This window comes from Corvus brachyrhynchos, unplaced genomic scaffold (assembly GCF_000691975.1).
Source record: "Corvus brachyrhynchos isolate BGI_N302 unplaced genomic scaffold, ASM69197v1 scaffold70, whole genome shotgun sequence".
Lineage (NCBI taxonomy): Eukaryota > Metazoa > Chordata > Aves > Passeriformes > Corvidae > Corvus > Corvus brachyrhynchos.
In genome coordinates, this window is record NW_008236217.1 from 603099 (window position 1) to 620092 (window position 16994).

At 41.4% G+C, this 16994-nt stretch overlaps 1 protein-coding gene and 1 long non-coding RNA gene across 2 annotated transcripts in view; both read right to left on the minus strand.

The window, feature by feature from the left end:
- GPR137B (G protein-coupled receptor 137B) overlaps positions 1-9660 on the minus strand; it is a 25448-nt gene extending 15788 nt beyond the window's left edge. The window contains exons 1-2 of the mRNA XM_008643275.2: positions 9157-9660; positions 396-445 (exon numbers count right to left, since the gene is read on the minus strand). Of these exons, the coding sequence (XP_008641497.1) occupies positions 396-445; positions 9157-9525 (419 nt within the window). The 5' untranslated portion in view covers positions 9526-9660. The remainder of the gene's footprint in view (positions 1-395; positions 446-9156) is intronic.
- Positions 9661-11094: 1434 nt separating this feature from the next.
- On the minus strand, positions 11095-16351 carry LOC108449283. The gene is made up of 3 exons (XR_001865432.1): positions 16074-16351; positions 11785-11893; positions 11095-11178 (listed from the first exon to the last, which is right to left on the minus strand). It is a non-coding gene; the product is annotated as an uncharacterized LOC108449283 (long non-coding RNA).
- Between the last annotated feature and the right edge of the window lie 643 nt (positions 16352-16994).

Consider the following 16994-nt stretch of genomic DNA (forward strand, 5'->3'; position numbering starts at 1 on the left):
ACTCTGACTTCACAGGTTAAAACATACCCACTCCCACTCATTCCTGTCAAAAAACCCAAAACATCACTCTGCTTCTTCAGCACTGGATCTGAATTTACCTAGTGATACAAGTACACTTGTACCAGTAAACAAATCCCCAGAGTGGGTGTTTTCTGCTTGTGTTTGAAATATTTGCCTTTGAAATATGTGACTGTCTAAAAATTAACCTTGTGTTGGGAAAGGACACAGTCTCCTCCTAAAAATCATGGGAAGAAGGTGGCTTCAGAACCATCATCCTAAAACATTGGTATACAAATATGAATGGCTGAGGCATGAGTGCCACAAATCAGAAAAGATGTTTCTCAAACAACAGGGCTGCTCTTCTTTACCACATTGAATATTTGCATAGTTCTTACCTGTATTTCAGTAGCTCTGGGGAATATTTTGACTTAGCTTTGAAAATCACCTGCAAAACAAAAAATATTGCATCAAGTATAGAATACACATCAGCAAAGAAAGACACTGTGATTTACAGCAGTTCTGTCTCACAGGTCACAAGAAACGTCATGACAGGTTTCATTACATAACGAATTTGCATGGATTGCTTACCCACGGCAGGCAAGCTCTTAACAAAGTAGAACCCCTCAGCAGGTGATCAGATGCACTTGTATAGAAATTTCTACACTATTATATTCACATACTCTGGTTTAGGAGTAAGGTCCTTTAAACCAGTATTAACAAGAGGATCAATGTCAGCATAATCATAGAGGGAAATTATTATAGGCTCTTACATGACCTAACAGTACATGTCTCTTACACAGACCAGCTCACGTCAGGCCCAATGTTCCCATGAAGAGCCCATCATAGCACCCTGGCCTGAAATTAGATATATACATTTACATTCATCATACATTGCCAAAAAATGTCATCGAGAGCCAAAATCATTGTTTTACTCTGAGGTATTATTTTGCTTCTGCTGTCTCTTCACTATACAACAATATGTGCTTTTACAGAGAGACAGCTCAGGCCCAGAAGTTAGTTTGCTGTAACAGAAAAGATAAAATACTGACAAGTTTTCTGTAATGTATCTAGGTGCCATCAGTCACAGGTGTTTAACCACCATCAGAAATTATACAAAAATACATTGCCATATTTTATATCTTATTTATTTAAAAATTACATGACAGTATCACTGTTTTTTTATAAGCTAGCATGGTTTCCAAACAAACTCAGTTTACAAATGTTCATTTAAACCAACACCAAAGCACACTGGTTACTAGTAGTATAAAAACCCCATGACATATGACTTATTCTGGGTTGTTTCCTAATCATTTTCTCCTCAGATTGTGCTATCTTATCCATTTAACTTGGTTTTGCATGCCCTTTAGTAAAGTTTGCATAATACTTGCTATGATTATTATGCTTTCCCAGGGAAACGGGACTTACATGATCACAATGTGTCTGTAGACATGTGTCTGCCTCTCAATCTCTTTATCTGTCCTCTACTAATCTTAAAATACTTCAGAAAACTGATGGAAAAATGCCTGAAGTATCAAAGACATGATCCTTTATCACCCTTCTAAAAGTCAATGACTCAAAAGAAATAAGGAACTCTATAAATGTATCTAATATATGTCCTCTGTGAGGAGAAGCCTACACAGTGATTCTACACGTCACCTGATATTAGAGAGTCTGCACAGCAAAATATTGTAAGAAATTCTGCAGTTATGGGAACAACTGAGAGTCAATCATGAGACACAGATCTGGAGAAAATCAGGCTCTACTTGTTCCAGAGCTCCTGGAACAACTTGTCATTTAACTCCTATTCACCATAAACAGCTGCCTTGACATGGAAATTATTTTTGTGATGCATCAGCCTGCTTACCACTAGCTGAAGCAGCAGAGAACACTGAGTTTTTAAGCAAACTGAGAATAAAATTGAAAACTTGGGTGGAAAAACTCTCTAAAAATACTCTGCAATCATTGATACTGTTTTCAAATAGATAACAAATTTTTTCAAATATATCCCTGGTAGTATCCCTTATTGAAGAGTTTTGTGATTCATTCTCCAAATTCCTGGATCATGAAATCTCACAGGAGTTCAGGAGGAAGTTTTAGGCTGATTTATTTACTTGTTTTTGAAAGGAAAGGTACAAGGGGCTTGCAAATGTTCTGCATTTCTGCTGTGCATAAAGAGTAGCTGTCACTTTTAGAGAAGGGATGAGGTTCAAGACACTTCCCAGATGCTTTTTGCACAAGATTTATTGCCTACCCTGCTTATTCTGGAAGGGAGAGAGGGAACAGATTTCTGACCTCAATGAAACTAAACAAGTAATCCTTGTCTCTAGGGCCATTCCACAGTCCTCACCTATTGTGAGTAGCACTTACACATATTGTACTGTTAATTTTGACACCTCTCAGGAGTTGCACTGAACAGAAGAGTTCAGAGCCTCTGCAAAGAACTCCAAAAGACAAGCAGTTTCCAGTGGGCAATGAGTTTTTCTGGGTTCACAAAACCTAGAAAATGTCAAGTTCCTGAATACCATCTCCAGTGGTTCCCCAGAAACAATCTACTCATTCCCATTAAGTCACAAAACACTCCTGTCACATAAACCAACCCAAGACCACTACCCAGCAAAATCTCCATGGATAACTTAGGTAAAACCAAATGTGATGCTCCTGCTGCAGATCCAACAGCATCTCAAGATTCAAGATCACCAAAACAGCTGTTACTGTGATTCTACATTTGGTGAACCTGTCCCAGGTGATACACATTCTGAAATTTTCAGAGCAAAATGACCATTAAGAAAGAAAAGAAATATTGTACCAAAAAAAAAAAAAAAAAAAAAAAAAAAAATGCTCTATAAAATAAAAGCAACAAAAAAAAAATATACAAAAAAAAAAAAAAAAAAAAAAAAAAGGATGCTCTATAGAATGAAAGCTACAGTATAAGGCATGGAGAATTCTTACCAATTCACTGCTAGGCAGGAGCACAGGCAGCCAGATTCTGCCACCTTTGCTTGTGGCTTAGTTCATGAGTAGCCCTGCTGGAAGCAATGGGATTGTCATGGAATAAAGGGTTATTCAGCGGGAGTAAGGATGTCAGAAGCTGATCTCAATATACCTTACATGTGCGGGTGCAGCTTTTTGCTTTTAGCAGACACTTAGCTCAAGAGACTGGTTGCTCAATGGCCCCTCCTCACAGCAGTGTTGAGAAAGCTTCCAGTCAATATCTGAGTCATCTAAGCAAGTCTTCCAGCAAACCAGAGCAAACCAGACTATTCCTAAGAATAGACTAAACAGCAAACAGAGAGCAGGCTCTTTTAAAAAGATCTTTCAGAGAGGCCCAAGATGAACATGGAAAACGTGGTGAAGGTCCTTGCTAATTTTCTTATGTCTAAAGGGTTACCTTTTAGTCTTAAAAGTATTTCCCCTTCTGCTTGTTCTTTGAAGGAGAAATATCCTGTTTTGACTCTCTGTTTCTGCCAAAGGATTGGAAACCTCAAATGAGATTCTCACACCCCCTCCTCCGCTCCCCTGAGGTATATGTCTGGCATATAAAACTGCAGAAGTTCAAAAGGACTCCAAAAACCTCTTCATACAGCCAGCAAAAATTCCCATTGCAGGAGCTGATGTAAACAGTTGACCTTAGAGACATTTTACCAGGACCCAGGAGTGGGGATGGCATGGCACCCATCAGCAGCTTGCCTGCAGAGAGCTCTGGAGAGCTGCTGGGCAGCAGAGCAGGCACAGGGCCAGGCTGTTTCAGCTGATGGGGGTTCCAGCTAATCCGCAGCCACTTTGGCTCTATAAGTATCAATTAAACAGCTGTCAAAGCCAAGTCAGATATTTCCAAAGCAAAAGAAAAAGAAAATCTCCATGGAACAATTTTCATGTCCACGCTCTGATTTAGCTGCACTGATGTGATGACTGGCACAACCCTCTGCTGTACTCCAGTGCTAGCTGATCAATTCACTTTTACAGGAGCTACAGATCAGCTTACCAAAAAGCCCCAGATATGTGGTGAATGCTTGCCTATGTCTCAAGCTGATCCTCTGCACAGGAATGAAGTTCAGCTTTATTTACCACTTCTCATTTCAAAAACCCCGTAAGAAACACAGCATGCACTTTTTCTTCCCAGTTCCTTTCACCACAGTCCCTCTCTTCCTCTGTCACACTCCATGCAAACTTCCCTTTGAAACCTGAAAATATGCCGCGACCTCATCATCAGCACATTTACCTTTCTTCTGCTGTGTATCTTTCAGTCCCAGGCCCACCTTCCCCTTTCTCTCTTGCTTCCATGTTCATTCTCTTATTTGGATCAGATTTCCCAAAATAGGCAAGTTTTCCCTCTACTCTCTAAATTCTATGCAGTTTGTAAGGTCTACAGACATGGGCAACATGACTCACTACCATACTCAGTCTTCCACGAATTGGTAAAAATAGTCCTAAAAGGATGGGGATGATTTTGGGGCTGACAGCCACAGTAAACTTTCAAGTGTAGCCTTCCTATCAAATTATTTTCTAAGTCAAATGACCTCATTCTTCATGTCAGATGCTGACAGCCAGCCAATCTGCAACTGCAATCTGTCTTCTGTAGATACAATACTAAGGGCAACATTTTACAGCAAACGTGTTTGCTGATGCTTTACCATATGTAGTTAGACTCCCGTGTAGCTCTAGATACATCTAAAACTTGTTTTGAATTAATAATAACCTTTACAATATATGTTTTATTAATTTCTGCTAAAAAAAATTCTCCTAAATAAAAAACCTTCTTTGTTCTCTCACTGGTGAGAACTTTTGAAATGCTATCCTCAGTAATTAGAGAATGAGAAATTTTCTTAATTCTCCTCCTAGAGCTAACATGTACCCTGGTTCCACTGAAATACACATAAACTTTCTGAAAGCCTTGTGCTGTTTTTACCCCACCCTGCCAGGCATGGCCAGTTCCCCTCTGAACTGTCTTACTCTGTGGAACTTCTCTTCATTTGAAAGTCCCTGATTTTATCAGCACTACCTGGGAGGCAGGGTAAGCTTCTCATCCTGATGCCAAAGAAAAGGGAAGATGGTTAGGGAGGAGGAAGGAGAGGTAAAATCTGCCTATCAGCCTTCTCCACCCATATTGTTTCACAGCTCTTTAGCTCAGCACTACTTTCCCTCGATCCTGGAGAAGTTCCCAACCTGATGACAAAACCTAGAGCCCACCCAACTGTTTTCTGTGCCGGGCCACAAGGGAGGCCTGGGATTTTCAGTGAAATTTATAGCTCACGGTCTTTGGCCCTGACCTTGTTCTTTGAGTCTGTAACCCTCCATCCTAGCCTCCCTCCTGCTTCATTTGTATTCTGTTCCCCAGGGAACTGCAAAGTCTGAGCAAACAGGACAAAGTGAAGCAAGTCCTTCTCTGCCCACCCCTCACATGCACTGAAAAAGGCAACTTGTTTTATTTCCCAGAGCCTCTTTACTCTTTTGCCCACAGCACTAACTGCAAAGCCTGAGGATTCATCTCAGTGTCCCCTTGCTAGGGACAGGGAAGATTTGGGTAAGCAGGACATAAATAAAAGAGTACCCAAATCCTGGAATCCTCACTGTCTTCATTATCCTTGGATCCCTCACTGTGGGATCCTCCAATTCTTTCACTTTAAAGTGGAAAATATGTTATTAAGCAGCAAAATAAACCCTTGGAAGCTGCATGTGTGAGGCAAATATCTCCATGGGATTTTTTGTTCTCTGGAGGTGGAGATGCATTTTGGCTCCCTACGTGGTGGATCAGGATCAGGCAGCTGCTCCAGCTTGGTACAGTGCATTTAGTTGCTGGTGTTGTGCTACTGTTTTAAAAAAGTTCTACTAATCTCATCTTCACTTGAGATTTATTTTCATGATTTCCAAGTAGGCAGAGGGCCTACTCTCCTGAGAGGGTAGGTCACACTATTATTTTTCTTTAGAAGGGAATGAATACAGACACAGGCTTAATAAATTCTAATACACTTACTTATTCCATTAGAGATCACATTAATTTTCTCCAGTATGGGATCTCTGAGAGGAACTAATATTCTATAAACCTTATCTGCAGCGCCCTTTCTATTCTGCCCTAAGTAGGGCATTAAAACTGTATCAAAAGACCCTGAACTTGGCTCTTAATCCGAAGATCCCTTGTTTTGAGTCAAAACTATTTTGATTATAACTTCCCTTTCGTTCATAGGTCCCCTGCTTTAGCAACCTGCCCCAACACACTAGAGCTTCTGCTGCTGCAGCTGCTGATGCTCAAGTCTGGGAACAAAACTCTGCTGTGCTGACATCATCAGGGCCTATTTGTCTTGCTACACATAAAACACAGCTGAAATTCCCTATTGCTTTGGGATACCTATTAAAAAAGAGAACAGTTGTGGCTAACTTTCCATCAAGTTCAAAGGTGCTTCTTATTCCGAAAAATGCCCCCAGGCACTTGCCAAATGAGTTTTTTGTTTGGCCAGGAGGATTTGCAGTATTTTTTAAATCACTTTTTTCTTCTCACATCTACATTTAAAAATTTTCCTAGCAGTGACACATTTAGAAATGGTGGGTGCTGTACAGCAGATAATAAAAACCTATGAATTCCAGAGACCCATAGGGTCTCTTCCAGTGCTCTGTCCCTATGCTATATGCAAATCACTTCTTCCCCTCTAGCTAAGCACCAGTGAAATAGCAGGGGTTTGGTGCAATGAGACACAGCTGCAGACCCTTCTTGTCTGCCTTCTAGAAAATAAAAGGGTAAAAGTTGTTTCTAAACAGGTCTGTGAAGTTTTAAGCCATTACTGGAAACAAAATTTTATCTCTCCACCCCTTTCACACTAGTTCTTGCTTGCCTCCTGTGGAAAGCTAGATGCACGTTGAATACAAGATGCTGAATTTCAAGCCTAACCACCTTTTAATGGTTAGAAGTAAAGAATTAATAACAGTGAATTAAAAACATATGCACTTATTCTGTCATATATTTGTACAATGGCTATGCTGGTATTTCTTTAACTTTCATTTTGGCTGGGGAGATATTTGAGATTAAATTTCACTGACAGCAACTAGCTCCAGAGCAAACAACAATACTAATCTTATGTCTGTCTACAGCAACCCAAGATATTTAAAGATTATGACACATATCACAAGCCTCTGAAAGTCCCTTGCAAATACTGTTTCAAAAGTCTCACAGCAGCTCTTCAAGACAGGTAACTATTCCACTCTTTCAGAGGGGCTCAGGGGAAGATCATGAGGACTCAGGATGACAAAGCAGGAATTCTGTCTCAAAGGCAGAACCAACAGCCTTAGCATTTTCTCTGTTTCCAACCACTGACTTGTACTTCCTGAACACTATCAGACAACAATGCTAAAAATAAGTTAAAAGGACAGATGTGTGCATTCTGTGTGCTGTCTTTTCAGATCTTCCTTAGACAAAAGGAATGTTACCTGCAGCACTAAGCCTCCTGAGTGCTGACACTCTACTGCACAGACTGCTGTGCCCCCTGAGTCTGGGCTTCTCTTGGCCAAGAGCCAGGATGCTGCATTCTGCCTCCAGACTTCCACAGCAGCCCTCCATGTGTGTCTGAGGGAAGAGTCTGACCTAAGGCTATGACTTAGTCCCAAAACTGTGATGGGATGGACTGTGTACTGATGGGCATTTGGCCCTGGAAAACTGCACAGTTATCAAATGACTCTCACAATAGCTATGGGATAAAGCATGGGTCACCACATGCCTGAGCTGGATTTGAGTAGTATGCAGATGAAAGGTTCCTGTAATCCCTTAATATATCTCAAGTACCGGGGAGTGGAGCAGGGTGAGTTAGCAGGCGTTTCAGACATTGAATCCATAAAAGCAAACCTAAGCACAAAACTGGGTATGTGGTTCTAAGTATTTAATACCCTCTACAACTCAAGTGATCTTCTTAAAGCTGTCATGCTTACCATTGCTGCTTTTCCAGCTCTGGGATAGCAGCCCTTGCATGCAGCCTGATGTCTCCAGCCAGGCTGTTCAGAATTGATAAGGCCTGTCATCACTACAGAGCACTGTTAAACACTGTGGGGACTACAGAAGCACCAGCCCCAGGCACCGAGCTGGTTCCAAGTGGGGCACACAACAACACCCAAAGCATCCTGAGCACTGCCTGGTGTGCTCCAGGGCTGGCTGATGCTCTCCTGACCAACTGCTCCTGCACTGGGAAAGTGGACTTTGATCAGGGCCACATGAGTGCAGGCTTGGCATCCTGCTCCAGGCACTACAGTGGGATTGAGGAGATAAAGAATCCAGTCTCTGCCCTCCTGCAAGCTTCATGTGAGATCTTAGGCAAGCCCAGCAGCCTTTCTTTGTTTCAGCATGCCAATATCCCATCCTTCAGCCGAGTGCAAGATACCCATGGTCACTATAAATATTTCCAAGAAATTCTAGCTTCAGCAACCTGGAGCACTGTGCAGCTTAACTCATCTGGCTTCTTAGCTGTCCGTGGCACAGATACACTCTCAAGACCTCTTCCTGAAATGGAGATACTCTTTCCTTTATGCCATTATACAGCCAATTTACCTTTACATCAGAGAGTCCTTGAAATAGAGGGTATATCTCTGCGCAGCACTCAGACTTATTGGGGTCCAGAGTCAAAGCTGTTTGTAATACAGATCATTACAGGAATTTGGGCCCACAGTAGGACTCTATCAACAGTTTCAATTGTTATACACTTAATAGAAATCTCACTCAGAAACACGTTAGCCAGCTTATGAAAAACTGGGACCAGGGAGCTGTTGCTGGCAAAATCAGACATTACAATTCTGACTGCACACAGAGATCCAGGCTGGTAAGCCAGGAGGTTTTTAAAGTCTAATAACAATAATAAGGTATAATAATAGAATGACATTTTGGGTATCCAAATTCCAAGCTCTCCTATACATTTTTTTTCCAACCTTTGAATTAAGTGACACACGTTTTATAGACAGTAGACATATTAATTGATATTCTCGCAGTGATCACTTCAGGCTCCGGTTTCATTGTAACACTGATCACTTGCATATAGACCAAAAGTTAAAATACCCAACTAGCCAATTGAAATTTGCTTTTTGCATTGCCAAGGTACATTTGTAAATTACATTTTTCTCATGATGCTTACATAATAAGGCTTTACCATTCAGTAAGATTTAATCAACTAAATATCTGTTGCTTACCTGTGTGAAGTAAAGATTCATCAGGGTCAGGGTGAAAAACTGGAGGCAGACTGGGAAGCAATAGAGAAGCCAGAAGATGAAGGGGCTGAGAGAATTTGCTGTGACAAAGTCTTTGAAGTAAAATGAAAAGAGCACTGTCCTAAGAGAGGCCCAAAACAGGCACAGAAACAGAAAGACAGTTTGGTAACTGAACCTCTTGTGCCTGTAGTGAAGGACCAGCCAGAGCTGGACGTAGATGAACACAAAAAGCAGTGAATAAAAAACAGTATATACAATGGTCAGGCCCAGCTTCACATACGGAGGGACAGCTGGCGTCAGGGTCGGCGGAAGGGTGTCATTTTTCAGTGGGTCCCACTCAGGGGCCTCCATTTGATATCGGGAATCGTCAGAATTATTTAAGTTTGGCTGCCGCTGTTGCCTCCTCCTCCTTCTCCTTTCATCTTCCTACAGCATAGGAATCAAGAAAATGAAAGAAAACAAGCTGCACTTCCTCTTTGGCAGCTCACTGTGGGCTGGTAGCACATGATCACAATTCAGAATGATTCATTAGGACTGCCTTTGTCAGCAATTGGCAGGGAACAGCTCAGAAAGCTGCTCTTTGCTGATGTCTCTGCACAAATCTTTACCATCCTTAAGAAACAAAGAAATCCACCAGCCCCTGAACGGTTTACTGCAAATTTTTTTCCTAAGGAAAATTTTCTGGATTTTAAATGAGTTAAGTAATGCTCTATATTCTACAAGAAGCAGGTGCCTGACATTTTCCCAGTGGCAGCCACATCATGTCTTTGTAGCTTTTTTTTTGTCTTTTTTCCTGCTTAACAAGTACTTCATTTAGCTGCATTTTGTTAGAAATCATTTTTAGCACCTTCGAGTACTCATGAAATGCAAACTGCTGTAAGCTGTAACAGCTCAGCTTGGCATTGCATAGACCTTTGTGTTTACAAAGAAATACAGAACTTGCACAGCAAATCTAATACATTCAGTTTCTTCTTTTTCTTATAAGATGCTTCATTAGCATGGGAGAAAAGGCACATCAGGACTTCCAAACCTAGCATATAGAGGAACAAAATAAAACCTCCTAGAGATCTAAATTCACCAAAGCATACATGCAGCTACAGGTTCTTTTCTTCTCGGTTGCTTTTGTGCCATCACTGTGGAAACAGCTGACCAGACACGCCTTCTCACAAGTGTGCAGATGTGCCCTTGGGATGAAATTTATAAATTAATAGGTGCTATGGCAGGCTGATGGGTTTGACTCACGGGGGTGAGAAGTGGGAACTGAAACTGAGTGGTTTAGACATTTGTAGTGTGGTCGAAATTCTTCATATATCTCTACATCATGTATAGCATCATGTACCATAAAACAACAAGGTTTTTAATAGATCCCTTGGTTATGGCTGAAGCACTGCCATGTTTTTCTCTGTCATTTATAGTAAGCTGATTACAAGAAGTGCTTATTACCCAGACCAATCCCCAGGGAGGACCCCACATGTCTGGTGAACAGTGAAAAAAGATTCCTGTGGTGGAAGAGTCCATGTAATGAACTAGCACAGTGTACATGGTATGCAGAAACTGACAGTATCAAAATAATGATTTCCATTGTTAATGCCTTGCACTAAGAGGAGTTCAAAACTACTGTTTTGATGAAAAAGACAATTATTATAATTGTGCTTAATAATATAAATACAATATATATACATTTGGATATCTACTTAAAAATATCTCAAAGCGAACCCCATTCTGCCCTAAAAACACCCACACTGAACCCTTATAGCTGTGTTCCAAAGTCAAGGTTAGGTACCAAAACTAAAGCAGTTTGATTTTCAAGGTGCTAAGTAAACTCAGGTCCCATTGACTGCAAAAGGATTTGTGGGTTTTCAGTGTTTCTGTAAATCTGGCCATTGGTTAAGGTTTCTAGATATGATTTTAAGGCTCTTACCAGGAGCAGTCAGCCTTGGAAATCCCAGATAAACAGCTTACAGAAGCAGGGTGATACACAGCACTGGGTGACAGTCAATTTGACTATGTATAGAAATGTACAGAACACAGAATGAGTATGGCAAAGATGAGAGAGGATAAGAAATATCTAAGCACTAAAAATCACGTACATGTGCAGAGATATGTTATAGCTTGCAGAAAAAGAATTCTATGGCTTCAGCACAAATAAACTTGGACTTAGTTTTGAATGAGCACATGATCCTAGATCCTGCTTAATTCCTGGAAAAAAGAAAAGAAAAGAAAAGAAAAGAAAAGAAAAGAAAAGAAAAGAAAAGAAAAGAAAAGAAAAGAAAAGAAAAGAAAAGAAAAGAAAAGAAAAGAAAAGAAAAAAGAGAAAAGAGAAAACAGAAAAGAGAAAAGAGAAAAGAAAAGAGAAAAAAGAAAAGAAAAGAATTTGCTTGATACCAGGGTAGGATATGAAAAGCTAAGCAGTTGCTAAAGCAAGTTTTTCAGAGAAGCTGTCTGTACTCAGGCTGTAATGTTCATTAGGTAAGGATGGGAAACATGGCCTGAACAGGAGTTTAGAAAATATATACAACAAATAGGATATAATAAATTATATTTCAATACATACTACAGAAGGCTCCATCTCCCAGATCAGGAAAACATTTTCCCTATATTGATACATACTTCCTTCTAGCAGACAAGGAGAACATCTTCCTAGCCTTCCTCAGTTCCACCAGTAGGCCAGCCTTGTGCATCTGTCAGTCTCCACAACCCCAGTGCACACATACACTATCTAGAGGGCAAAGGAGAGCATTAATAAATTCACTGGGTTACACACCACCACTCTGCTCTCAGCACAAACTTTCTGATTATGCTTGTGGCTATCATTAACCCACAGTGGCCATAAGCACTCTATTGCTTTTTATCAGTGACCTATAACAACTCTTCATAGCTTGTGCTATCAGACTTTAACCTGCTACATGGGGTAAAGGCGTCCACTGCATTCCTTCAGCAAGGGGCACCAGGATTTTAACACTGCCACATGCCTGAAGTATTCTGTAAAATGTACAGGGGAGCAGGAATTCATTTCCACTCAACAAACTGTTGGTTTTGTGCCCTCGTGGATGTGATTGCCCACCCATGCTTTGCAGGAACGTGTAAACAGCTAAGGAAAACTGCTGCTGCCTCGGTCAGGTGTTGCCATGGAACAGCAAAAACAGTGGTCGCACAGACTGTGCCCCAGACAAGTGTCCTTGACATAGGTGAGCAAAGCTTAGTTGTGAAATTCTGCATTGCAGCATTATAAGAAACTTCTTAATGACCAAATTTCCAGTGCTTAGGAAGTTCAGCCACTTCTTGGTCTTCAGCACAGTCCTGCTGCTGTCTATCGATGTTGGGCAATTCCAAACGATCTGTTTCTGTTTTCTTTCTAAGGGTCATTGGTCAAAGAAAGAAACTTCACTGAACCTCCAGTGTTCAAAAAGTTGCTTATCTAGGCTGTCCCACTGCTATTTGACTTGAAATGAACAAAAGTAGATAACATAAAGTGTCCGGATTCTGCAAGTTGAACTGCTGCCCCTGCTCCTGTGCAACGAGGCCTGAGTTCTCGTTTTTTGATGACACTTGCAGTTAATGAATTTGCTGGCAAGACTGTTAGCACTCAGCAACTCAGGACTCTTACCAGTGTGTAGTTCTAAAAGTCTTTTAGAAAGGGCTTTGCAGAAAAATGCACTTCCGGGTAGGGAAGATAATAAAGTAACTTAAGATTTTGTTAGGTACTGAACCATCTTCATATTTGATTTTATACTATGGCAGTCCAAAAAATTTGTCCTCAGTTGCATGGGCAGGTTTTTCATTCTTTGGAGGCTTCATGACTTCTTGGATTGTGTTTCTTATAACTACCAGGCTGTCATGGTTTAAACCTGAAGCACTAAATAAAATATCATAGTTGGACTTTAAAGTCTGTCCTTCTTCACAAGTTGCTTTCCCCTAAAGTTATCTGCAAAATTGTGAGGCCATTCCATCCAGTTCCAACCCAGCTGAGACATACCAGGAGAGGCTGTCACATAGGCCTCTTTCCAAAACAAACAAAAATAAACTGGTATTCTGGTTCAACATTTTCTTTTGCTCTGCACCCCATGAGGCCTATGATTACAAAACTCAACAACATTTTGAAGTAAATAGTTCTTCCTATTTCTACTCAAAAAAACAAGTGGGACAGAAATCTCATGTTGAACAAGATCTGCCAAGTATCTGGTAGAGAGTGGGAGTATTAATACTCTGAATTAGGCAAAGGGTAGAGATACCATGGAATTCATCATTATTTAATTCACCCAGGTTTGTCACAACACTTACACCTCATCCTATTTCATTTTGTGTCCCACAAAAGTATGAGCTCAATTCTGTGCACTCTGCTCATTTCAATTTAAATAATCTTTTGAAAAGACAAATTCCTCTGAATCCTTTTGTAATGTGACTATTAGAATAGAGAAATTTAACTATGTGGTGTGAGCACACACCTTTGCATTTAATACTTAGGCCAATGCAATTTGGTACATTACATGACAAGATGTCACATTGCTTGATGAGACACGGTGGCCAGGATGCTGAAAAAAATGGATATTTCCTTTGAACAGATGCAGCAATCTGATTTAACTACAGGGCAAGCACCTAAACTAGTGCCTTCTCAATATGACAGATGAATTAGCCAATAAACCCTGAGCCTATAATTTCTCGTTTGTCTATGGATTCTGAGAACCTTGTTTGAAGATTTTTTTTTTTTTTAATGTTACTTCATTGCAGAGCATAAGTACTTAGCCTTGGAAAATACTGCTGATGGCATACTTCTGTCCTTGATTCGGAATGGGCTCATTTCCAAGTTGTGGTCTACGTCATGATCTCTGGGATCCAGCATCTCTCTGCCATTCAACATTTAGCAACTCTGTTAAAAGCCAAACAGAGGGCTGGGAACCAGTTTTCTCAAGGGAAAAAAATGTCCTTTCATTGTTGGGCTTTCTCTGTGCCTGGGCATGTTAGATTTCACTATTAATCCTGACACAGACCTCATACTCAAAACATGTCTAAATAAAACCCTCATAATAAATCAGGATTTATTATTCTAATCTCATTTAGGTCATACAGTGGCGTAAAACAGTACAAATGTAGGGCCTTAACCCATATCCTTAAGGAAGCCAAAGCTTCCATTGGCTTCACATAAAGTAATGCCTATGCTTCGAGGTCAGGAGCTCACCACACAAACTAACCAGAGCAATGCAAATACCTTTAAAGCAAGAAAAGTGTGGTTTCATAATTTCAGCCCATATTTGACCAGAGGAAAATTTTCCAAAATACATTACTCAGTGTATGGAAGATTAAAAGAGACAAAGTCTGGAAACAGAAGCATCTGAACATGAGTGCCTTTGTTTCACTTTCAAACGCGTCTGTCAGGGTGGTTGAACGTAGATTTCAGGCTCTCCTGCAGATTTTTCCATTGCACAAACTGCAATAGGAGTAGTCTGAAGCTTGGAGTTGCAGTTTGGATTCCAGACTGGTAAGAAAGTCTTGGACACCCTGAATTTTCTGTCTGTGTTGCACGTTCCTTGGGGTTTAAAATAAGACTCAACAAACTGAGATCTAAGATTAAAAAGAATTGAAAACAATTTGTTGCTTTTCACTGTTTAATTGATTCTTTGCAGCTTTCACTTTCCTGGATGCCTCCATAACCCAGAAAGACACTTTGAATCCTTGATAGCTCAAGCAGAATATATCCTCTCCTTTGCCAGCCTTCTCTGCTTTCTTTGCCTTAGGGTTTACCACCTTCTTTACATCCATCCCCAACCCCCACTGGAAAAACCCATCAAAAGGGAACTAAAGCAGTTGGGCATTTCCCTTCAGCGGTGATTCCCTTAGATAGATTGGTCAGCTGTGTATGAGCTGACTGGAAAAGAGAGGTGGATTAGATGTGTACTGATAACAGAGGGAGGTGGATTTGAGTGCTAAAGGTTATTTGGCCCAGTGTCTGGGCATTTCATATTATCTGTGACACTTCCTGGCAGGGAACATGTCTTCTCTTCACAAGAATCTTGACGGGCAAATAACAAAAGTCCATTTGTAAAAGGATTATTTTAGCCACATCCAGGAAAGCGAGTTAATTAATTTTCTTCCCTTGGCTTCTGATACTTAGACAATATGAAGCCTCTGGCTCACAGCTAAAAAACCCTTTCCATGTTAGAAATCACCTGATTCAGCTCTAATTATCTGTTCATTCAAGCAGCTGAGAATACAGCTGTGGAAGCAAAAAGTCCAGAATCTTGCTTAAACCTTCTCAGGTTGATGTCTTGAGAGGGTTTTTAACACCAGTGTCCTAAATCTATGCCAGTTAGTGCCGACAGGCTAGCTCAGATGAAGATGAGAGTTTATGTTAGGAAGTGGGCTCACAGACAGGCCTAAGCAGCTTGGTGCTCCCTCAGTTTCTGAAACTGTGTTGCCACAGCTGTCCTCCGAATGTGGCCACTGCAGAAACTTGTTGGCTGCAGGGCTGTCCTTGGAGTATTGATGAAGACAGTTTTGTTGGTGAGGGACTCCGGTCTAGCCTTTCTGGGATATAAAACAGGGTGGAGAGGGACAGCCACTGTAGCTGGAAGCAAAGGATCTTGTCTTGTACTGCAAGGTGATATAACTGGGCAGAGGAACAGAATTCCTGAGATACGTGTCAATTTCACAGCTCAGCAATGCATTCCTACAAGATGAGCTTTCTTTGATCATTAGTGAATCTGTACTTAAGCACATCTAAAAAGCCCTGAGATACATTTGTATTTCCTGGGCTAAAATCAAGTAGTAAACAAACCTTTCTAGCAAATTTGCATTCAACATTTGACAAGTCAGATTGAGCCAACAAGTGCCCTTCCTTGCCCTACACATGCATCCTTTGGATGTCGTATCCCATGTTCACACACGTATGTTTGTGCTGGTACCTTCCCGCTGCCAGGGGTCTGGTTCAAGCTGTCAGTCCACACCTGAGGGCAGAGCACTCCGGTGGCACCTCCAGGTTCAGTGAAAGGAACGGGACAGAGCTGGCACCTTATCTGCCAGCAGGGTGCCATCTGCTGCCCCCCAGATCGTGCTGCGTCCCCACCCGCTCCGGGGCGCCTCTCTGTCAGCAGAGAGGAGCTGAAGGCAGCACGGAACTCCTCGCCTCAAGCCACCGTCTGCCAATAGGAAGGGACAGGGAGGGCTGGCTCAGAGCCCCCCCGCCCCGAAAAAACAGCGGGGCGGGCAGAGCCGCCGCCACCGCGGGCTGTCCCTGCGGCGCCACCGCGACCCCTCGTGGGAAATGAGAAACGGGAATGGCTTTATCAGCTGCTCGTTGATGGGTTTGAATTCCGGCTTTTTTAGGGTGGGGTTTTTTGGTTTGGCTTTGGGGTTTTGTTTGGGATTTTTTTTATTTCTCTTTCTCTTTTTGCTTCTCTTTCTTCTGCTCACCTGAGATGGACACAGAGATTGCGGCTGCTTGCTTTCCCCTCCAGCTCTGTGTATCCTGAGGGTATCTGCTTTTCCGCAGTGCCTGCCTGTGAAGATGCCTGTTTTCTCTATAAAGCTCCCCTGGAAGAGAAACAGAGGCTGTTGCATAGATTCATGTCCCTCAGCCAGCTGCATTTAGCCAGGAGGTTTCCTGTCCCGACCAGCAGCTTTTCCGTATTTATTATCCCTGTTGCAAAGCAGTAACCACCATTGTCTTGATTTATTCTGCAGGGTTTTACTTGTTTGTGAACTGCGCCTCAGTGGCAGAAACCGATTGAGCTTTATCTCCTCCTCCTTAACGTCATTAAAATACATTTATGTGAAAAATAATAGTATCTGGCTTAACAAAATGTTGGTTTTATTGGGGGGAAAGT